At 40.5% G+C, this 24,288-nt stretch overlaps 1 protein-coding gene across 5 annotated transcripts in view; it reads left to right on the forward strand.

Annotated features, from left to right (window-relative positions):
- OSBPL1A (oxysterol binding protein like 1A) overlaps nt 1-24,271 on the forward strand; it is a 76,494-nt gene extending 52,223 nt beyond the window's left edge. For all 5 annotated transcript variants that reach the window (XM_082045938.1, XM_082045937.1, XM_082045936.1 and 2 more), the window contains 12 exons: nt 3,170-3,326; nt 8,484-8,559; nt 10,103-10,237; nt 10,570-10,667; nt 11,369-11,551; nt 12,058-12,165; nt 12,256-12,345; nt 12,578-12,704; nt 15,924-16,040; nt 16,794-16,917; nt 19,323-19,413; nt 23,099-24,271. In XM_082045938.1, the coding sequence (XP_081902064.1) occupies nt 3,170-3,326; nt 8,484-8,559; nt 10,103-10,237; nt 10,570-10,667; nt 11,369-11,551; nt 12,058-12,165; nt 12,256-12,345; nt 12,578-12,704; nt 15,924-16,040; nt 16,794-16,917; nt 19,323-19,413; nt 23,099-23,201 (1,409 nt within the window). In that variant the 3' untranslated portion in view covers nt 23,202-24,271. The remainder of the gene's footprint in view (nt 1-3,169; nt 3,327-8,483; nt 8,560-10,102; nt 10,238-10,569; nt 10,668-11,368; nt 11,552-12,057; nt 12,166-12,255; nt 12,346-12,577; nt 12,705-15,923; nt 16,041-16,793; nt 16,918-19,322; nt 19,414-23,098) is intronic.
- The last annotated feature ends 17 nt before the right edge of the window (nt 24,272-24,288 follow it).

The raw sequence follows: 24,288 nt of genomic DNA on the forward strand, positions 1-24,288 counted from the left end.
CCATGTTTAGGGTAGTTTGACAAGTGGCACTTCTTTTTTTAACAAGTACCAAAAATGCTCCACAATGTCTGCGAGAACACTGCTGGCTGTGGACTTCTTGCCTTGAATATAGTTAACAGAATAAATTCAAGTATCTCAAGAGAGAAATGGGAAACACCTTGTCAGAATTCAAATCCAACCTTGCTAGTGGTCAAACACTACACTTCTCAGGTGTTATGTACTAATCAAATACATTGGCCAAATTTTTCTATCTAGAACTGAAGACTTACCTGGTAAGTTATAGCAACAGGAAGTGAACTTCCCTTGAGTTAAGTTTCTGTCATTGCTTCTGCTCTTTCTCCTTGCTCTCCCACTCTTGCAAAATGTAGCTGGTGTTTCTGCTGTTATCCTGACACTTCAGCTTTCATGAGCTGGAATGCTTCCTAATCAGCCTGATCTTGTCTCAAAGATCACTTAAATTTTTGGCTTCTGAACAGGGACTCTTATTCCTTCTCCCCCCTTCTCAGCCCACACCTCCTTAAGTTCAATAGAAAAAAATAAAAAAAAAAATCTTCATTTTCTCCTAGTCATCTGTTTGACAGCTGCTCTGTAGCAACTTGTGAATATACATCTTTTTTTGCAGTGATGGGGGAGTATGCAAATCTTAATTCAGAAAAGAGTTAGCTGCAAGTGCATCTGGGAAAAGCTCATTTTGAGTTGCCTGTTGATCTGTGCTCATGATACAATAATGGGCTTGTTCACTCTGGCACAAACTCCCAAGGCTTATTAAGCTTGTTGGGTAAAAGGAGGTAGCTGAGGTTTAGGGATTGGAGGTTGGTATCTTTTGGCAGGAACTGTTGTAGACACACTCTCTCAACTAGAGCCATTTCCCAGAAAAATGGGAGAGATGTCGCCAGAGAGCAATTTCTTATAGCAGCGTCTGGCTTCATTCTTCCACTGTTTATTGTATAGCATGCTCATGTTTTATTAAGGCATATCCACTGGAGAAGGCTGGCTGGTCAGTGTCTACAGCTTCTGGAGAGGTTTGCAGGTGAGGAGTTCAGTCCAGCATAACTGTCTGTTGGCACTATAAGGCCAGCATGAGTGGAAGTGATCATGTGTAGTGTTTAAAAATCCATATCAGAGTGTGGTCAGCTGTTCCAGTGAAGCTTATTTATCCTTCCCTTTCCACCTCAGGAGTCCCAGGTCTGTTGCTGAAACTCAGATTGAGGGAACTGTGTGTTGCGACTCTGCTGAAAATGAGACAGTCCCAGACGGTACAGGAGAAAACAGCCTTACAAGCAGCAGACTCTTTGCTTTGTTACAGGCTTTCTTCAAGCTTTTCTTGTCATGGCATAGTTGTTGGCATAGTTGAGCAGCTCTTTTCATTAGAGAGGTGAAATACTTACCTTGAGTGGGTTTATAGTTTATCATGCGATCAGGATGCTGAGGCCCAAGTTGTGTTACTCTGCTGGAGTGTCTCTTCCTCTGTGATATTTGGATACCCAGCAGTGTTTTCCTGACTACCTGGGCTTATGATCTCTGGAGAAAACTGTATTTTATGTAACAGACTTGTCCACAAGGAAAAATGCTGCTCCTTATCCTACTTGTTATATATAGTACCCGCCAAACTAATGCTTTGATATGTTACATCATAATTTGGCACAGAACTAGACTGACAAATTTGGGGAAACTTGTCAGAAGATTCTCTGGAGTGCCAGTCCACTTTTTTTAACATATCAGCACCAGCTGGCAGTTCTTTTCATTCCCTAGCAACTGGCTTAATTTCAGTACTGTCTTGATGAGGATAGAGATGGGTGTTTTTTAATGAAAGCAAAGATCTCTTTTATGGTCCCAGATCCCAGTCTTTCTAGAGAGGATGGAGACATTGTGGCATAGCCCATCCATTCATCAGGATTGTGTCCTGTTCTTGACCTTTCTGTAATCTGGATGCGGTAGAAGGTCCTCTTGTTGCTGTCCCATTCACCAAAGCAACATATAATTTACATGTTCTAGAGAAGCTATTGGCATAATTTTTTTTTTTTTAAAGAGAAAACAACAAAGCACCTGGCAATGGACAGCTGTGATCGAGTTATTCTTTGGACAGACTGTTACTTCAGAAGGTTTTGATTACTAGTTTTGAATTCAAATCAGTGTGTGAGAGAATGACTAATCTTGCAATTATTTCTCTGGGTATTTGCAGCCAAGAGCAGAAGCATATGCTGGAAGAAGTACATGGCAAGAATGGTGTCTACTACAGTTTGGGTTTGCTTTTTTCAGATGCAGTGAGGCTTGTGTTAAGCTGTTTACCATTCTGTGTTGAACCTGGTTTCTGTTCAAGTATTTCCTAAATGGGATAGAAATTGGTGCATCTTTTCTCTTGAGCTGTTCCCTTGCTTCTTGGAACTCACCATTGGATGATCTTTTGGCAATCTTGTCTAGTTTAAAAGAAAAAGTGAAACAAAAATACAGCCTGTTGCCTGAAAAATTTTAGTTTGTGATTTGGAGCAAGACTGTTTCTTCACCAGAGCTTATCAAGCACTACCTGACCAAAACACTGGTTGGAAATAAGGTGGAGTTGATGTTGCTTTTAGTTGTAGGCGTGATGTGGATTGTACTATTAACCTGCCTTCCAGAGTACAAAGTTTGTGTTATTGATTGGTGAGCTTATCATTTAGACTTTGCTGGGACTTGCGTGGCTAATGTAATGCGCTGCATACATTACCTTCTTCTGTTCTTACTGGTTTGGTAAGTTGGGAAGTGAAGGTTGCTGAGCAGCACCGAATGTCTAAGAATTTAGACAGAACTGAAATCTTATGTAGGAGGAGTCAATACTTGACTGTTGAGGTAACTGGTGTTTAGTTAGGTAAAATACTGGCATGTACATGATACTGACACTTGTCCTAAGCAGGTTATAGCAGCTTCAGTTTTATAAAAGTGCCAGATTTTGTCTCTGCTTGGAGGATTTTTAATCTACCGTATTTGTGTTTACCTTGCAGTCTCTTTATTCTGTATCTAGATAGAGAGCTGCAGCGGTTTGTGGCAGTACGACTTACTTACCAAATGGATGCTGTCATCAGGACACAGCAGCCTACTTAGGTTTCAGTTTTGTACAAAGAGGGAAGATCTGTTAGGGACTGAAGTCTAGCACAGGCTGTAGATTCATTAACATGCACCTGCTCTTTTGCAGATTCAGAATCTGAAAAGTCATTAAGTGGGTTTGAAACAACAGCAGCGTTCTCATTAGAGGACAACATGGATTCAAAAGATACAATAACTTCAAGCATGTCTGAAGAAAAGGTTTGCGGCAGTGGGGAGTTGCTGTCTAATGGAATCAAGAAACACAGGTAGGATGTTGCCTGTTCTTAAGGTATTATAATATGCATTAATGGTAGCAGAAGACCACAGGAATCTCTGAAAAGCTAACCATGAAAACTTTTAAAACTTTCTTGGGGGTAACTGATGAGAAGTTGGTTGTGCTAGGATTTTATAAAATATTTTTTTCCGAAGCTAGTGTGGTCTTTTGCATCTTGCTTTTTGGTGATCAAATCTGAATAAGTAAAAATAAAATATAATGTGCTATGTAAAAATGGACACACTTGTTTTTCAATAGATCTTATTGAAATCTATGTGGATTTTAATTCCTTCATATATCTTTAATGACCTATGCCTCCTATTGCCTCTTTAATTTCCAGTCATTTGATCCTTCTATTGGTATCAGGAATGAATGAAAAATATTGCTAGCCTTGCCTCAGAAACTGAAATGTGAACAAAGGGAGTCTTATTCTAAAAGTCTCATCTATGTTTTATGTGCTTATTTTATGTTGTCAAATGATCCATTTTGGTTTGTTTCCTTGCCCATAAAGGAGGACAATAGGTCTGGAGTTAATGAGATGTAATAGACACTACTCTTCTCAAGTTTCAGTGAAGGGGCAATACAATTGCTACAGATCAAGCCAGACTTCAGTGTGTTTTGAAAAAGGCTGCTTTGGAAGCGTTTTGAATGTGCAGGATGATGATGGGGACACCGGATTTCTGTAGAAACAGGAAATTCATATGTGATTTCACAGAAGCAAACAAGACCTGGTTTGATTACTTGCTATCTTCAACAGTTAAATTGCAGTGAAGTATGTGGTAATGACAAAGACCTGGTGTTTCAAAGTTCAACCTCTGTATGTACGTCCCACCCATAGCAGGCAAAGACTGGGCAATTGAGGGCTTGGGTGGAGTAATGGGGTGATTTGGGGAGGGAACATAAAGCAGCTGACTAAGTGTGTTGCTCTGTGCTCTTGTGGTGTTAGCAGAGCTGGTATTTATGGCCTTGGCTAGGTGCTGTTCCTAATTAGAGCAGGAAGTTCAGGGGTGGGGGGCAAGCACTAGGTGATGGTGGACATATGAATTGCATTCATTGCCTGGGAAACAATGAGGTGAGAGGGGGCAATTTGTGATCAACATGAAAATGATGATGCATGGAGTGAGTTGGTCTCTTCTCTCAAGTAGCAAGTGATAGGATGAGAAGAAATGGCCTCAGGTTGTGCCAGGGAAGGTTCAGATTGGATATTAGGAAAAAATTCTTCCCATAAAGGGTTGTCAGGCGTTGGAACAGGCTGCCCAGGGACGTGGTGGAGTCACCATCCCTGGAGGTGTTTAAAAGGTGTTTAGACGAGGTTCTTGGGGACATGGTTTAGTGCTAGAGTTAGGTTATGGTTGGATTTGATGATCCTGAGGGTCTCTTCCAACCCAAATGACTCTGTGTTGACATGCACTGTCTTGAAGAGTTTTAACATGAGTTTATCTTCTGTTTACTATAAAAAATAAGTAACTTGGCAAGTTTCTGTAATGCTGCACTATGTTGTCAGAACTGTAGAGAGCAGGTGTCTGGATGAGCATTTTATAAGGGAGAATGAAGAGTAATAAATGATGATCTCTGCATAAGTTATTTCTCTGAGTTGCATGTCTTTTAGTAGTAAAGAAAGTATAGGATGTTGGAATAAAATCAGTGCATAAATTGGCTGGCTAATAATTTACTGCTGAAGAAAAATGGAAACACCTGTTTTGCATATAGATAAGAATGTATGGTTATTTTTATGTGACTAAATGGCTCTAGAGCATGTTCACGTTGAGCTGTAATGTCAAGCTTTTTTACCTGGCACCTTGGTGACACATTGGGCTTTGTCCACAAATATATTGATGCAAACTGTTTCTCCCCAGACCTCAGCCAGTTTAAATTTCACCTCCATGAGAACCCTCTCAGGGGATGTGAGTTGTGTAGATCTTGGTAGCAGTGATGTTTGGCCTGGTGCTGTATCTGTTTGCTGTTTTTGACTGCAGTTCTGACTTCAGAACTGTTACCCACCTGGAGCTGCCGGCTCCAGTTTGTGCCAGTTTAGGGGCTCCTTGGAGGGCATGTGGCCAAATATGCATTGTCTCCGATGCCACCTGTGTACTTCTCAGAGCACAAACCTGAATTTCTTGATGCTGTGCAAACGAGGTGGTTATGTTTTTATCTAGAAGACCTGACTTCTAATCTGCTTCTCTTATTTGATTAGTGAGGATTTTGCACAGAGAGGTGGAGGTTGAGTTTTGGATGGGAGGTGTGTGTCATTTTGTTTTGGAGATGTAAGAATAAATCTGTTGGTTCCAAGGAATTAAAAGTGTTAAGATATGCATGTATAGGTAGATTAAGCCAGTGCACCTATAATCTGCTGTTTTGTTCTGATTTTTTTAAATACGTTTTGCATCCAACTGACTGTTTATAGAGTGTTCTAAGGAATGTGAGTGATGTGACTTCTTGTAGTTTAGGTTGATTTGGGAATGGACTTAATTTTTGAAAACTTTTTCAAAGATTTGAGAGATAGGAGTATAGTGTATTAACTCTGGAAGCATTCAAATAACTTCTTTCTAAGAGGGAAACTTCTGATCTGAGGGAAACTTAAAAAAAAAAAAAAGGAAACAAACAACCCTTGTCCTCTCTCTGCACCCAACCCTTGCACAAAAATGTTCTGTAATACCTGCCAACATGTAACATCCATTTATCACAGCTGTTTCCCTCTTATTGCTGAGTTTTTGTAGTTAGCTTTCCCTTTGGTCCCCACATTGGAGGTCTTCAGAATGCAAGCATCCTTATGTTTGGCTTTTTGGAGGCCAGGATGTTATTTGATCAGGTTTACATGAAGACCAAGCTAAACTTCCCTCAAAATTCTTGTAGTAGCTGATCTACTGTAGACAGTGCTTTGGACACGTGGTTTTAAGTTAATATTAGACGCATCTTATCTGTTCTACTGCACAGAAATTCCAACAGATGTTTTTGTCACTTAAAGCTAAATTAACTTCCTGAGTTGTTTCTAAAATTGACATCTGGAAGGAAATTTTTGCATTCACAAACCTTCCCCTTAATCACAGGGAGTGTGTCAAGGTTAGTAGGCCTTGTGTCTTGGCTGCCTGTCATTTTTCCACATGTCCTTACTTGTACCTGGGATCTTCCCTGGTGGCTTAAAACTGCTTTGTTTGTTCAGTATGTGGGTGTTACATGGAAAAAAGAACCAACTGCTGTATTAGGTTTTTCTGATATATGTAAGAAATAGGGATGAATGGCTGAAACTGAATGCCAGCTTTCAAGTAATTAAAACAAATTGAATGGAAGGACAGGTTAACTTCAGTGAAAATGTAAGTTTTAATATGTAAGGAAAGTATCACACAGTATCACAGTATGTGTGGGATTGGAAGGGACCTCAAAATATAATCTAGTCCAATCCCCCTGCCGGAGCAGGAACACCTAGATGAGGTTGCACAGGAACATGTCCAGGCAGGTTTTGAATGTCTCCAGCGAAGGAGACTCCACAACCCCCCTGGGCAGCCTGTTCCAGTGCTCTGGCACCCTCACTGTGAAGAAGTTTTTTCTCAAATTTAAGTGGAACCTCTCCCTGTGTGTACTTCAGCAAAGTAGACACGTGTATTTTACATGCAGAAGGGCTTGCTTAAACACAAATGCCTGCTCTGTTGGCTGCCTTCATCAAAGAATAAAAGGAAAAAATAAGTAAACACTGCAAATGAAGATAAGACTGAGTACTTGGTGGACACTGTCCTCTTCTGGGCATTTGCATCAAAGCATGTACAGGAGTATTTTATACTTAATATTATTCAAGACAATCTGTTTCACAAAATATTTTTATATCTGTGGAAAATCAGAATAGGGAGTGAGTGATATCATGTTTGCCAATTAAAATAAATCACCCACTCATCCCCTGCATGGGAGCTGAGTAAAACCAAGTCAGTGTGAGGCTGTTAGGTACTTGCTAGCGAAACATATTAATAGTTTGCTACTGTGATGAGTTCAGGCATATGACTAGGTTTTTGCTTGGATGGGCTTTTTGTATTTTAAGGAGCATTTTTTTGCTTTCAGAAAACAGAAGCACCTGGTAAAGGTGTTTCAGTAGCAGTTAAGTATGGAAGTCAACACAGCAGGAAGGGCTATTGAAACTTAAAAACTTAACCCAAATAGATTTCATATTATGTTTTTCCTCTTGGCAATGTTTATCAGAGAAGTGGGGTGGAGGAGGCAGGTACAGCCTGTTCACACTCTAAAAGAAGATATCACTTTAGCTGCTTTGAGGAGAGACAAGACCTTCTTGGTCAGGAGGACAGCACAATCGTTTACACAGAATCAACTAACATTTGAAACTCAAATAGCTGATGCAGTTTGAGTGAACTGTAGCAAAGTCTCATCCATTAAGATTTTTTTCTCATTGGCAGTAGCTTCATGATTCAAACGCACATTTTAGTGTTGCTGTGAACGAAGGGCTTTGACCTATATTTGTGCCCTTCTTCGGGTAAATTGGATTAAAAGTTGAGCTTGTCACTAGCAGCAAGAAAACTGAAAAAAATCTGTGCCAGATTTCTGATAAACCTGAGAAATACAGGCTGTATTACACAGCCTAAATGTTGGTCTTGAAACTATGTTTGGGACTTGCTTCAGGATATGCTAGGCTGCTGTGTTTTCTGTTCTTTAGTGATGCTGCTTTTTCTGTTGTTCCTGAGGGCTGATTTTAATATAGGCAATAAATGTCATGGCCCTTCATTGCCTGTATACAGGTGACTAGCAAAAAAGAACTCCGCTGTTTAACCCTCAGATCTGTTCAGATGTAGCAAACATACCTGTGCACCTACTTAGAAAGAACTTATTTTTTGTCACAGAGACAGAAGTAAATATCTTAATGGTGCCATTGTGAAAACACTGTTCTGATAACTGATGTAGAAATTCACTTCCACTGCTCTTATGCAAAATGAAGGGAATGGTTCATGTTCTGGTTTTGGAGAAATTAAGGTTTCTGTGCAGGCAAAACAGTTCAGGTTCTTCAGAGTAGCACTGTCGTTCCTCCTTGGTTTTTAATTTAAAAATCTGATAACTGCTACCTTCAAAAAAAGAGAGTATGTGGGTTTCTTAGTCATGGTTAGTAATAGAAAAGTTTTCTTACTTCTGCTTCCTTTGCTGTTCTTTTCCGCAGAACAAGCTTGCCATCTCCAATGTTTTCCAGAAATGACTTCAGTATATGGAGTATCTTAAGAAAATGCATTGGAATGGTAGGTAATCAGAAAGCTGTGATAAAACATGTGAAGTGATCATTTAACTTGATGCCCAAATGAAAATGTGTCGGGGAGAGGGATTTTTTTCTTTTTTTTTTTTTTTTTTTTAATTTGCAGCTTATGCTTTGTCCTTTCACAACTTGAGAAGGTAAGACTTGAGCAGAGCAATATTCCTTCAGTAAAAGCACTTTCTCTTGATTTAAACCCTTAAAGTACTTCATGGTAGCAACATTTTTTTTACTTTGTGAAAAAAACAAATAGCTACTTTGTGTTCTTCTCCCTTCCCCTTAGTATCTCAGTCTTCCCTGCCATGGTGTTACTGGCAAGACAGTGGCCACATCAGAGGTTTGCTGATTGGCAGATAATCTACTTCCAGCCATGGATGAATTGAGAAGGGTGTTTCTCTCCATTAGATCCTTCAGTTAGTCTGAAAGTACTGACTGCTGCTAAACCTCTGTCAGCCTGGAACAGCAGAATGCAGAAGGGGATGTGTGTGTGTTTAGTCACTGTTCCTTTCTCGTCTTCCCCTTGCTGTTAGAAACAGCACCAAGCAATGAGAAGTGGAAATGCTGGGGGATGCCCCCTGTATCAGCAGCTCCAAGTCTCCTGAGTAGTTCTGAAGCTTCTTACAGTGGCTTTAGTGGAAGAGTTTTAGAACCTTGAAATACAGAGAGCAGATTTGAAAGCCTGTCTTGATAAGGTGCGTGCAGGAAAAAAAATCCATAAAGGTCTTAATTCTGCTCTGCAGAAATTGCTGCATAAAAGTTGCAGGTTGGGGGGTGGGGTGGTGGAACTTGGAGCAGTTGTACCGAGGTGTCTGTCAGAGCTGTTAGTGCCAGATGCTGCTGTTATGGTTAAAAATGATGCTGTTCACTGCGCATGTTGCCAGCTGTCATATTATATGTGCTTTTAATTTGCTACTGAAGGCAGTTTAAAACATTGCTTTGTTATGCATTTAGGGGGCATGCTTTATAAAAAATGGGGAAGAAAATAAATAGCATCAAAACTGCAGGACTTATAAATTTTTATTCCTGTTACAAAAATTCCTTTTTTCTTCAAGATATAGAATCCTTGTTTTCACTCCTGTGTGGCTGTGTTTCCCTGTCCTTTCTCATCCTTTTCCCCCTGCCTGCCCACCTGCCTCCAAAAACGATAATATGTTTAAGTAATTAGATGGCCTATATCTACGCCTATATCTATTTTAAGAGTAATAAACAACTTAGGTGTTTAAAAGGTCCCTAATACTTCATTGTTTCATCTCACCATCTTAATGCATTTGTTGATAAGAAGTTTGTTTGTTTGATGTCTGTTTTTCTTTTTGTTTTAAAAGTATCCTTAACATGAAGACAGATGGGCTTATCAAGCTCATCAGGGATGTACAGGGTTTTTCCTTTAAGCATTAGCAGAGCCAGGTCAAGCACATTGCATTAGCACTAAGAGCATAATTTATTTTTTGTAATAAGCCAATTACACTTGGGTTTACTGCAGGTCAGTGTATCTAATCATTTGGTTTGTAACACCAATTTCATTTGTGCATCAGGAGCTGTCGAAGATCACAATGCCAGTTATATTCAATGAGCCACTGAGCTTTCTACAGCGACTTACAGAGTATATGGAGCATACATACCTCATCCACAAAGCCAGCTCACTTTCCAGCACAACTGAACGAATGCAGGTACTTTGGGTAGGGTAATTTGTGCTACTTCTTGATGAATGCGTTGGGACATTTTTCTTTATAGTCTCATTATAGGAGGAACTCCTGTAATTAACTGTGTGTCAGATTCTCTTATTCATTAGCCGGTTTTGCTTATCTAGGAAAATGTTTTGCTTTTCTGAAGGCGTACTTTTTTGCCTTTTGATGAAAATTGTTTATTCCCCTGCCTTGCAAACAGAACCTTGCTAAGCTATTTCTGAAGAGTCAATCTGTAATACCATGACTGCTGTTGATACTTTATAAAAAGACCAAAACCCAGGAGATTAACTGCATAGTTTTACTCTTTTGAATAGTGTGTTGCTGCATTTGCTGTGTCTGCCGTAGCCTCACAGTGGGAACGTACAGGGAAGCCGTTCAACCCATTGCTTGGAGAGACATATGAATTGATCAGGTAATGAACAGAAGGTACACTGAAGAGTGGAGAATGGTATTTGGTGTAATTCATGTTTCAGTAGACTTACTATGGCTTACAGACTGTTCTTGGGCTTGTAAGATTCCACCCATTCTCCTAGCAGCTGCTGGAGGTGTTTGCAGTGCATGTTGGTATTCAGCAATGCACCTTCCAGTGCAAGGAAACAACTTTTCAATTCAGAGCAGGCAAATGAAATTTGCCGGGTTTAAAAGCAGGTTTTATTTACAAAAATTACTTTCTTTTTTTTTCCTGAAACCTTCTGAATGAAAAGATGCATGGTGCTTAAGGGAAGTGTTAGAATTGTAGTATTTGTTATGACTGTCCAGAATATGAATAGGCAATAATAGTCTTAGTAGGCAGCTGCACTTAGAGCAAATTTATCTCGCAGTTGAGGTTTTGGCCTGTGTTTATACAAAAGTTTGAGGTGACTCTCAAAAGTAAACATACCATCTGCTCAGATTTGGTAGTACTAGTTACCTTTTTACACTGTCCTCAGTTATTTGGAATGAGGGTATTCTATGTATTAGTTGATCCGTCCTTTTGTATTATCCTAGGGTTTAAGCAGCTCTTGCGCTGAGTACAGCAACTGTGCATGGGTCCAACTGTTTCACCCTGCGGAAAAGAACTGCAACTTTACACTTGATACATAGATGCATGCTTTTGGTAATTTTATTTTGCAGAGATGATCTTGGATTTAGACTTCTCTCGGAGCAAGTTAGCCATCATCCACCAATCAGTGCTTTCTATGCTGAAGGTTTAAATAATGATTTTGTGTTTCATGGATCAATTTATCCTAAACTCAAATTCTGGGGCAAGAGCGTGGAAGCAGAACCAAAAGGCACGATGACTTTGGAGCTTCTTGAGTAAGTTGATAAGTAATAATTGCGTGGGCACAATGGCCACATCCGTAATGATTAGTGTGTAGTAGAGTCTCGTGGCTTAGGAATGAATGTGTTGAACACCCATATCCTAATGTTTGGTGGCAGATCACTTTGTGGTGAGGAGGGGGTGAGGACATGAAAGGGAACTGCCATCATTTCTTCTAATATACTGCATACCAATAGTAGCAGTAGTTGGGGCTTGTGTCTGTATGTTCTGCAGACACCTACCTGGAGGTCAGTCCTGCTAAGACTAGCACGCTTGAGCCCTGTTACCTTTCCTCATGTCCTTCATTGCTAACAGAAACTGCACTGAAGTGGCTATTTTAAGGAATTTATAAAATCAGTAGCAATAGGTTAATCTCTTTGGGTCTCCTGACTTATTGCCATGTCCATTTCAAGACTTGGTGCAATTCAGAGATGGTGGTTTGTTGCAGGAGTGGCATCCAGTACAAAGATACAGTATTTTAATTTTTATTCCCCTTCCTTAGACACAATGAAGCGTACACATGGACAAATCCTACATGCTGTGTGCATAACATTATCGTGGGCAAACTTTGGATTGAGCAGTATGGAAATGTGGAAATAACTAACCATAAGTAAGTTAAGAGTGAGTGTTGTTTGTTTGTTGCAAGTTTGAAGAGGAAAAGCTTTTGCAAGTAATTAGTGCGCTCTCGTTCTGCCTTTAGAACTGGTGAGAAGTGTGTACTGAGCTTCAAGCCCTGCGGCCTCTTTGGGAAGGAGTTGCACAAAGTTGAAGGCTACATTCAGGACAAAAGGTAACAGCTTCATTCCTCATAGGAGCCAGATGGCTGCTCTGTTTCTGGCGGGAGCTATAGAACTGAATGCTTTTAACATCGTCTGTCAAGGGCACGAACCTGCGACACCAAGGTTATGAATTGTGTGACATCAACAGTGGGGTTTTAAGAGTTTCTTCTTTCAAATGTTTTTGCCTGAAATGATGAAATAAATCTCTTAGGTCCTTGGTAAACTTAGTCCTTTTTTTGACAGTAAAAAGAAAATTTGTGCGCTGTATGGGAAGTGGACTGAGTGTTTGTACAGCGTTGACCCAGCTGTATTTGAAGCTTACAAAAAAAATGACAAGAAGAATGCAGAAGAGAAGAAAAGCGGTAAACAGGTATTAATCACATAAAGAGGTGGTATCTCAAAAGCATGATATGACAGCTAAATATTTTAGTGTCATTTAAGAGCAGTAAGATTTCTCTCTTTCTCTCTTTCCTAGTAGGTTACAAAACTGATTGGATGAGTACCAGCATTAAGGGATAAAATTCTTTCTCTCTCAAGGATTTGTATTTGAACTTGCCAAAACTTAGATTGATCTAAACACTGGCTGGTTCATTACCTGCCTCTTCCTCCCAAGTCACATGGAGGAAATAGCATATCTGTTGCTTGGACCATGCTTCTGATCATATATGATAACATTTATATTCTAATAGGAGGACTTGGACTCATGGAGGCAGAACTAGAGTAGTTTCTCATCTTGATACAAGACCATATTTTCTAGCTTTTGCAAGGAATTTTTGTATTGCTTTTTATTCAACTTTCACAACCATGGAAACATTTGTTTCCACAATTGCCTCTTTTTTTTTTTTTTCTGGGAAAAAAAATCTTAATTCTTCCAGATTTCTGGTCAGCAGTATTATTTTTGTTTAAAGTAAATGGTGATGGTGACAACATACAGCTTGATGAAGAACAATGACTTAAATAGTAGCTTGAAACAGGGATTGTTCTCCTTGGTGACTGAAGCCAGATGTTTTGTTGGTTTGGGTGTTTGTAGTTTTTATACTTATGAAAAGAGGAGGCAGAGGTCTGAAAGCAGTTGTTGCTGTCCAGGTTCAGGTTGTTGTTGTGTCTCAGCTTACTCCAGTGCTTCTCATCAGGAGAGCTCTAAAGCACTGGGGATTACTGCTGGTGTTCAGGTCTGATGCTGTGAGCTCTAGGGAGAAGGAGCAGAGAAAAACACACCCTGTGTCTTTGTTCAGCTACCACTTTGCATTTTCCAACAATGCTTAAAGTGATCCTTGCTTTTCACTTCAAAATGAAGCATCCCATTGCAGAAAGTTCAAACTGCAATGTTGCCCTGACTCTAGAAAAGCCTGCTTTTTCTGCTTATTCAACACAACTGCTTCTGTGTACAAAACAGAAAGTTTTTTAATGCACACTATGAATCAGGTTGTCTTTGTGGAATATGTATTCCCACTGCCCCCTTGTGTTTGAGGAGTTGATATTGTTTTGTGGTTTTTGAGCATCTGGGTGAGCCAAGTCTCATGTATAATGTCTGCATGTGTTTTGTCCCTTCATGGTAGTGAAGGATTCATTCAGACAGGAAAGTATATGGCCTTTCAGATTTCTCCTAATTAGAATTTTCGGATTTATTTAGTTGTTTTCCATATATTCCTTCATGCTGTGTTGCTGCTAATGAAGAATAACTTCTGTCTCCCTTTAGGGGACCTGCTTGGATGGGAGTCCTTTTGCAAATAGCCCCACTTTTTTCCCTGAATTTCTTTGATTTTTTTATGGGGATAAAACTTAAGGAAAAATAATTTTGCAGGGAGTAAGACAAGCTTTAATGTGTGCAAAGTTGATCTTTTACCAACATCGGAAGAGTTACAGTAGACCTGGGGTTAGACTAGGATGATTCTGCTCTGAACAAACTAGAGACTTTTTTTTAATCAACATGAAGGATTTGGTGCAGAATTTTCAGTGCAAATATGTGGAAGAGCAGAATGTGAGGCAACAGCAACTGCCCTCAATGTGCCTCAGTTACAGACACCAGAGCTCGCTCTTTGGCAAAGTCTGTTACTGCCCTCGTTGCAACATACTGAGAGGCTGAGCAGCACCGAGTGTAAAATATGGATCACTGTGGAAGGAGCACATGAAAATCCATTTTTTTTACCTAGTTCTTTGTAATTTGTATGACATTTTTAAGGTTGTGTATTGTTGGCACAAATTGCAGTGCGTATTGTAGCCTTTCTATAAAAGTTGATTTGGACTTTGACAGTCTGGTATTGAAGTGTCTTTGTTTTGATGTAAGGATATCTTTCTGATCTGTTCTGCTTCAAAGTCCGGTTTTTGAAAGACTGATCAGTGTCCGTTACAAGAGAGAATGGCGGGTTGCCAACAACCTTCAGATGTAGTCAGCTAATAGTCCTCTTTATCTTCCTAATAGCTGAGGGACTGAACCTGGTCTCCACATTGTTCTGCTGACTTTGTAACCTGTATATTATTAAAAGCACTGTACCCAAGTACTACACAGTGAAACAAAATCCTTAATACTTCCTGATTTTCTTGGAGATGTAACATATGAATCATGTCAGAGGACAACTGAGTCCAGTTTGGGTATTGGATGCAACCATCAGAGAGCAAAGCTTATTAGCAGCAGGATTAAAGCTGTTGGCATATAGCCAAAGTATTTAAAGCATTAGTTGCCTTTAAGTTCGGCTTTAATCTCCAGTGATCTCTGAAACGTGCTGCTGTTTTTAGCTATGATGGGGACACTAAGTTTTCCTGGGAGGGCTGGATTCATTGTCCAGCTGGCTCTCATTCAGTATTGTAACATACGCTTGTGTGGCGGAATTAATGTCAGCAGCATTGTGACTCCAGCTGCTTTAAAGCTGTGCCTAAAAAGGGTGATGGTTTAGAACTAGTTCAGGTCACATCTACTCTGTGACCACCAGTTATTCTCTACTGCCCTGGTAACCCTGGGTGGAATCTTTTTCTTTTCTGGGGAAACAATTTCATGGTGGCTGCAGCTGCCTCAGGCTGTATATGTCAGCCTTCATAAGATACCTCTCCCAGAAGAAGTAGCTTATCTAGGATATTAATTTAACATTTGCAGTTTGCCATTTCAGGAGCGTAGTGGTCAATGGAAAGGAAGGTTCCTCTGAGCAAAGAGCATTAGCATAGGGTTTTCTGTTGTGTGCCAACTGAAGACAGCATTTGCATTATGTACTGGCATTTCTTTGATGTGGAAAGACGACGAACGTGACTTCTATATAATGAAGCAGTAATGGACTCAAATATCAGGAATGGAAGTGCTTGCATTCGAGGAAACAGGACATCTCTGTGGTGGAAAAATGGACATTTCTTAACAATTGAACATCTAGATTATATCCATGAAGATGCTGATGCAAGAAACTGTTGATAGCCTTCCATGAAGAGGGAACTGAGTCTGTATGCTATGTTAATGCTGTTATCTTCCTTGACTAGAAAGGTTTCTTTGCTGAAATTATTTCATTTTGGTTAAGAAATTAATTTTAAGTAAGTTCTGGTGTTGGAATGAATGGCTGTAAGTGGTTTATAACTCCAAAGAACTTCTTTGCTTTGCTGCTTTTAGGTGGGCAATACTGAGGAACCAGATGAAATGCCATTGCCAGATTCTGAGAGTGTGTATGTTATTCCTGGAAGCATCTTACTATGGAAGATAACTCCAAGACCTCCAAATTCAGCACAGGTCAGTTATGCTTCTGCTTATTGAAAGAGTTTTATAATGTTATTCTGTATGCTCAATACGAAGCAAATCCATTTGTTTTCTTTTTCATTGATGAGTCTGCATTTGACTTCATTGCAACAAACTTCCACCTACAGTTTTAAGTCTAGAACGTGGCGTTGACAGGCATGACTAGAATTAGTGGAATTTCTCTGGAAGATGGGATGTTTCATGTAGCTAGCAATATGGGGGCTTTCCCCATCTCTCTTCTCCACCCTGCTTCTGAGGCACCTACCTTGGGAGAAATCCCTTCTGAATGGGCTTTATTTGAAGACAGACACTTCCTAGGAGACACTTGCAAAGCCTGTGTAGCATGAGTTGGTGTGTGAAGGTCTGTGGAGCAGGAAAGCCAGTGGGCAGAACACAAGGGTACGTGTGTAACTGGAAAGAATTGGAATAAGAAAAGGTGCCCTTGGTGGGTTAATCAAGGGGGAAGTCTCTCTACTGAGGAAAAATACCAGTAGGACTGGAAAAAAGAAGATAAGAGAGAAATAGTGCACTGAGTAATTGGATGCTGGCCTGCTTAAACAGAAACACTAAGGATCACCTACACTCTGCCTGACATTGCAGTTTTGGTGGTATCTTGAGTATTCCTTGAGTGGTTAAATAATAAAAAAAAAAGCACTTGGGTGTTTGTTTTTAGACAGCAGCTTTCTTGTGTATTTAAGACTTGCAGCTACAGACATCATAAAGTCACCTTTTGTCTCTGAATTTCAGATGTACAATTTTACTAGCTTTGCTATGGCTTTGAATGAGTTGGACAAGGAAATGGAGAGTGTCATCCCCAAAACTGACTGCCGGCTACGACCAGATATCAGAGCCATGGAAAATGGAGAAATAGGTAACTGCAGCTATTGGCAAAGATATTTTTTTTTTTTTTTTTAAACTGAAGGACTGGAAAAAAAGGTAAATTTCATGTTCAGGCTGTTAGATAAACTGTTAAGTAGCTACCCATAAAGACACATTCTTCCATGTTGCAAGACAGCAAGTAATGCAGCCTTCTGCAGGTTGATATGCTTCTAGTGAAACGTGTGTCACCCTCCTGTACTGGGGCTCGTTGGGATCAAGTTAATTTTCTCATAGCAGCCCATACAGGGCACTGTGTCTTAGACTGCTGACCTAAAGCAGCACTGATAACATATCAGTGTTTGAGCTGTTGCTGAACAGCATCTGTGCAGCGTTAAGGCCTCATCTGTTCTGGGGTTGGCAAGAAGTTGGGAGTGGACAGAGTCAGGACAGCTGACCTAAGAGAGATTCCATATAACCATGCCATATAACATCATGTTTGGCAATAAATTGTGTGCGTCGAAGGGAAGTAGCTGTTGCTTGGAGACTGGCCCAATACAAGTCTGCTGGTGGAAGGTAGTAGGTGATTGTCTTCACATCACTTTTTCCTCCTTTTTTGCCTTTCCCTTCACTTATTAAACTGTCCTTACCTCAACCCATGATGTTTTCTTGCTTTTGCCATTTGATTCTCTCCCTTAACCCACTGGGGTGGATGAGAGCAAACAAGTGGCTTGTGGGTGCTTAGTTGCCAGCCAGGAACCCACCATGCCACCTGCTTGCCCTATGTTCTTCCATATAAACAAGATGTAAACTTCATGTTGCTGTGCTTTTTATGTAGCTTTAGGTCCTCTGCTGTGCTCTATAATCAGGCCCTGTAACTAGAAACTAGTCTGAGACAATCTCTGAGCATTGAAATAAAGTATTTCTGAACTTTTCTGTTTCTATCAGCCTGATGCAGAAAGAGTATTTAGAAGTATTTAGGAGTATTTAGATTCTGAGAACACAGTCTAAACTATTTAAGTGAAACTGCAATGCCAAACAACATACTAGATACAAAATTATTCTTCACTGGGAGTTGAACACTTTTGTTGCCCTAGAACAGTGAATTAGAAACACACAGTGAAGACTTTCAGTGAAAAGAAAGTGCACTTTTTAGAAACCTCAGAGATTGTTACTGTAGATGTCATAGAATGAAAATACTTTATGGTGTGGAACAGCCCTGCGCTGGCCCTCTTCTGCTCCTTTTTCTTTGCCATTTTGCATAATAAATCAGGATGGCCAGCTTGGTAGACTAAAAGCATGGGGGCTCTTGCTTTCTCTGCATTGCAAAGTGATTGGGGTAAGTCATGAAACCTCTGATTCAGTTTCACATGTGCAATAGGGCAATGCCTGTGACTACTTCTGATAAATAGCCTGAGATCTAGGTATGAAAAACAGTGACATGGGCATGATATAGTGCAGTTGTACTTGTGTGGGTTTTTTTTTTTCCTCAGAAACTTATTATTTGAGGCTTTTAAAAAAAGCTGATCGGTGAATCCCCACAACCAGTCTCTCCTGCCTGCACAAGATTCTTCTGTGGCCAGCAGGATGGACATACTTGGTTCAGAGCATCCCCATTAATTTGTCTGTCTGTACTTGAAGTACAAATAACAATGGTGTTAGCAACAGACCGTACTCCTTAACTATACTAACAGCATAAAGTTTGTATAGACTGGTAACATGCAGTGTGTTATTAGATGGCAAGGTAACTGGGAATGGCCAGTAGTCTTCCAAAAATAATTCTCTCAACTGCTTCTTACCAAGATATGTATGAAATGCTTTTTTAGGATTCAGGTACGGAAGGTTGCCCTTCACCTAATCTGCTTCTTTGTCTGATGTACTCATCACACTTTCTTGCCATTCTTTCTGCCAAAGAGAAGCAACTGTTCTGCTTGTTTAGGACCATAACTCCTGCTACCTTAGTGCGTTAACAAAAATAAGAAGAGATGAAGCAGAGAGAGTTCTTTGTCATTTGGAAATTGATATTGCAAACCCCTGTTGATGAGGAACTAGACACTAGTAACAACTTAGCACAGACCTTAACAAGAAGCAGGTGGCCAGACTCCTGAAATAACTCCAGCATATCTTAATCAGTTTTTCTACTGAAATAAATTGGAGGTATGCCACCTCACTTAGTTCACATTTGCTGTCACATAAACATGTTTTCAGGGTCTTCGGGCCATGGATAAATATGTATTTAGCAGTCTTAAAGACTGGAATTTCATTGGCTGGTCTAGTGCCACAGCTGGCCTGGCTTTGTGCTTAAACTAAACCAGAAGCTGCCCTTTGTCATGTAGAATGCTTTTTTAGATGGACAATGTTTATTCCTTTATTTGCTGGGTCAGGTGCAGTAATGCCCCAGTCTTATACTACATTTTATTATCTTCTGTATTTTTATTTGTGTATTTTTATTCCTTCAAGATCTAGCTAGCGAGGAAAAGAAGAGGCTAGAAGAAAAACAACGGACTGCCCGCAAAAATCGTTCTAAGTCAGAGGAAGACTGGAAGACAAGGTTAGTGTGCTTGCCTGTGTCTGTGTGTGTGTAGTTACATACAGGTTTTGAACATTCAGGTTAACTGCCAGTCCACACCAGTGGTGTGTGGAGATGTGTCAGTGTGAAGAGCTGACATTGTCCAGCGTGGCGGAGTCACGTTCTTTGCAGCTGTGGTCTCTGCAGGCTGTGGTGCTCCCCGGGGGGAAGCGTCAGGCTTGGTCTCGATTCCTTCCATATTCCAATACAAGCTGTGTTGGCTTTTCTGAGCACCTCTTGCTTCTGGTACAAAAAAGGTGTTGCCACTGAGAGCTGCTTGTAAAGGACTGTTGTTGCTGGTTACTTTTTAATTGCCTCAAATTTGCATGCTTGGCTGAAGAGAGGAGGAAGCGCTTCCTCTGGTGAACTCGATAGCTTACTGCCCGTGACAGATCAGATGAGTTGCTGTGTGCTGGCAATACTGTAATGCCCACTGCATACAGCTTTTCTTAAGAGTTATTGAAAAGACTTTATAATCCAGTTATACAAGTCATTTTCTCCTTTCTGAGGGGGTTACTAACTACAAAAATTAGGAGAGCTAAGGGAAAAGTTAGCTTACAAGGATCTGCCGGGATGTTTGTGTGCAAGTGGTTGGTTGGGTTTTTTTTAACTATAAAATGAGAGGGGTCAGTTGGGAGCCTTTACACACAGGCTAAGTAGAAACCATGAAAACATGACCGAATCAATCTAGTTTGACCAGACAAGGTCTATTAAAAGTATGGCAATAAATAGGCAGTCTCTTCACAGAGGGGAAAAAAAAAAATAGGTCTAAACTCTCTCAAAGCAAGCAAGCTTTGTCTCTTTTCTATTAACTAGTTACTAATACACCTGGACACTGTGGATTAAATACCTTTAAAATGTCTGTTTGTAATTATACATCACTATTTTTTTTTTTTCAAATGAAGTCACCCATCATCCCAGAGTCACAGGTTTGGACATGTCTGCCTTTGTCTTTTTCCTGTGCCTGTTCTCCTGAAGTGTTTGGGTTTGTTTGCCCTGAGACTGGTGGAAAATAACATATTTGTTATGCTTCCAAGTAAACCTGTTAAGTGGTGGGTGGCCTTGCACCTCCCTCTTACTTTCCTGAATTCAGAGTGGTTCAAGCTGTCGCCAACTGTTTTCAAAGCAGGGGATAGTTATACTGTGTTCTTACAGCTGCCTGAAGTAGCTTAAGGGATAGCTCAAAGTACCTGAGGTTGGTATTGGAAACTGGGGTATCCCCAGGGGGCAACTCAGAACATGTTTTTTGGGGTGTATAATTAGTGCAGCCACCATTCTTGCCTGGGATGTCCTTGAACTGTTTTCCAGGATGTTTCTGAAGTTTTGGCAGAGAAGTCCTAGTGTCTGATCTCTTTAGTAGGAATGCTGAGTGTGACTGCTTCCAAAGGAGGAACATACAGTATAGAGGAAGAGTTGTGCTTTGGGAAAAAAAAAAATGCATACTATGAAGGGAAACTCCTACCTGTTCCTAGAAGGTCAACTGTACATCTCAATCTGTACATCTGTAAACTGCTGCAATTTCCTTGCCACAGAAAAGCAGGCTTCTTACTTTGTATCCTAGAGTTCCTCCCTCATAAGACAATTCTCCAAAGTGCCTAGTGATTATTTTTAAATACTTTGAATCCACCTTAGAAGTGGGGTCTTGGTGTTTCTGAAGAAGTGATTCATGTTGAACGCTTGATGTTTTAGAGACTGATGGGTAGTCTTAACTGTTGAGTAAAAGACTAGTTACATTCTAAAACACAGCAGTGGTGTGTTGCTTTTGATAAAAATCAGTCCCTTCCCCTATCACTTACCTGGTGATGTTACCCAGTTGCTTTGGGTCTCCTATGTTTATCAAACTTAGTTCTTCCCATCACCTTTCCCCTTCCTATTGAAGTTAGTGGAAGAGCGGCACATTGTCCTGCCTGGTACAAGTGTTGAAAACACCCTAGTACAGTATTGTGTGGTAGAAGTCCTGAAAGTGAGAGATGAGGTGACAGTGCTGATAGCCCTGCCCCTCAGCAAATGCTGGCTCTGTGCTCTGGAATGAGCTGCTGTTATCTGTGAACCAGGAGGTGAAGCATCCTGTGCAGAGGTTATGCAGCAGTGGACCATGTCTACTAACAGGGGTGAAGGACTTAGTTCACTTAACCAGGACAGCAGGAGAACCACTGATGTGTTCAAGTCTTCAGTTTACCACTGTGAAGACAGTACAAGGCATTTCTTCAGATATGCATCTCCCATCTTTGGAGCCAAGCAAGACTTGCCCTATGAGCTGCACTGCTTTGTAACATGACACTGCAGTGCTGGTGGCCTTTATGCTCTTGCTTTTTGAAGAGGTCAAGTCATATTTGGTCTGGATGAGCTTTAATTTCTGTTGTGAAAACTTGTGGTACCCTAGAAGGGAAGAGCTGAGTTCCAGTGGGCTGCCTTGCACATGCATGATGTGCTGGAGTGTTTGCTGCAGTGAGGCATGCAAAGCAAGACCTGACTTTTGTGAGGAAGATAAAAGAAGCTGTGGAGCATATTAACCACAGAAACAGCTTCTAGCAAGCTGACTTGTGCCATAAACACAGTGTGGCAAAATACAAGAAATTAAAATGCTAGAGCTCTGGCACTGTGTGCTGTTCAGGCAAAAGATTGAGTAACTGAGCCCAAACAAAGTAGCATTCAGTAACAAGCTGCAGGATTGCCAGAAATGGGTGTGGGAAAGGAGGAAGGAGGACAAACTTCTGTGCCATGGAGACTTGACAGGCTTGTACTTGCCACTGGGGGATACTTGCCAGTAGTATGGCCTTGTAAGTGCACCTTATTTTGCGGATAGACAGCCCCCACTGCCACAAGGTCATACATGTGTGCACATGTAATCTTGGCTGTGTACATGGTGCCTCCAGATCAGGTAGGAGAGGGGAGGGAAGGAAGGAAGGAAGGAAGGAAGGAAGGAAGGAAGGAAGGAAGGAAGGAAGGAAGGAAGGAAGGAAGGAAGGAAGGAAGGAAGGAAGGAAGGAAGGAAGGAAGGAAGGAAGGAAGGAAGATGCCGAACTTAAATGTTTCTATCAACAACCAGCTTAGCAGAAGCTTGCAAGTAACTTCATGCAATCAGCTTTCTGGGCATTTAGGTTAGTGCCTCAGTGCCAACAGTGGTAATGCTACACATTTAAGTTGTAATAAGCCAGGACTTCTCCTGCAGCCTATGGATTATATTACATTTACACTGAGGGCAGTAGGCACACTTGTTCCACGTGAAGTGCATTGCAAAACACAAAGGCTTTAAAACAAAGGGAAATCCCAGGGAAATGTTTTTCTGTTTTCAGGACTGCAGTGCTTGTGGTGTTGACATGTCTTGCAAAAGTTATTACTGCTCATGCATGCCAAAATGATTGTTCACAACTGCTTTGAAGTAAAACTGTACCTGTCTTCTTTTTATATGCGATAGTGTTGACTGCTTCAAGTGACAAAATGTCAGGCATTTCACTTAGGAGACATTTAAGTGGTGTGGCAAAGGATGAGATCTAGCCATGGAAGATGACTTTAAATTAATTTATGAGCTTAAATCCAAGAGGGCTCTTGCAATCACAATAATTACTTTGAAGAATAAACTGCTGAAGATGCAGCAAAGCAGTTCTGAACTTCTATAAGAGTGTGTGTTAATAGCTTCACTAATATGCTGTGTGTTTCCTTGCAGATGGTTCCACCAAGGCCCCAATCCTTATACTGGTATGCAGGACTGGCTTTATTCTGGCAACTACTGGGACAGAAACTACTTTAACTTGCCTGATATTTATTAAAACACAATAAGGAGCCTGTGACTGATACAAATAAGTCTTAATCTGTTTTAATGTTTTCCCTTGTTCTACTTATCTCCTGAGAAAACTGACATGTTATCAAACAGAATATTCAGCATCTCCACAGTAAACCTGGTGGTACATGATCTGCAGTCCCATAGGTAGGGGAATAATTTTTCTGGCTGATGGTGGGTCCTGTGTGGACAAAACAAGTTGCCATGGTTTTGAGCTGCCCTGTTTGCAGAATACACCTATATTAGGTTGTGGTGTATGAGGAATAGAACACCTTTGGCTGTTCTGTGAATACTTTCTTTTGTAGATAATATTGGCACAAGTAAAACTGGTTTTATTTATTGTGACATGGGAATGTTTAAAAGCACACACAGTAATTGCAATATTCTGTTCTTAAAAGAAGGGTGTGTCACTTTTGTAAAGATGTAATTTTTCATAAAGTGACTTTTCTTTTACTAAAGTAACTCCCTTGAATCCTGTGCTCTGGTCAGAGATTCTGGAAGAGTTCCCATCTCTGGAGCATTAATGCAGTTGTTTAAGCTGGTGACATTACTCAAAGGTATTTATTCAATGTTTTGTGCAGTGTGTTTTGAATTTTGCTCTCCTGTTTTGCTACCGACCTTATGGTTTAAGGAATTAAGAGCCATTTAAATATCTACAGATTTCATTTGAACTGCACACTAGTGACAGGTTTTAAAAGAATCTGTTTCATGCACTAGAAGTTCTGGTGCCCAGCACCACTGCAAAAAGGCAAGAACCTCACCAGTCCAGGACCCAGTGGAACACGGCGTGGGGGGACAGGACCTGTGTCTGTACTGTGGGAGGAGGAAGTCTTGTGCATTTCAGAGGTAGTTCAGCACCTCAGGGAGGCCTCCTGTGCACAGCTGCTTTACCCCTTTTCAGTGGGGTGCATTCAATCTTAAGAGTGTAAGTTTATATTGAACTGTGTACAGAGCTTCTAGAGGGCAAGCTGCTCTTTGTACAATATTTTAACTGCTGTCTGGAGGTTAGTGTTAATTGAAGTAATTTAATTGCTACTTAAATAAAGGCTTCAAAACTTCTTCCATCTAGTCTGAAG

Source organism: Streptopelia decaocto (assembly GCF_964273445.1).
Source record: "Streptopelia decaocto genome assembly, chromosome: 2".
NCBI lineage: Eukaryota > Metazoa > Chordata > Aves > Columbiformes > Columbidae > Streptopelia > Streptopelia decaocto.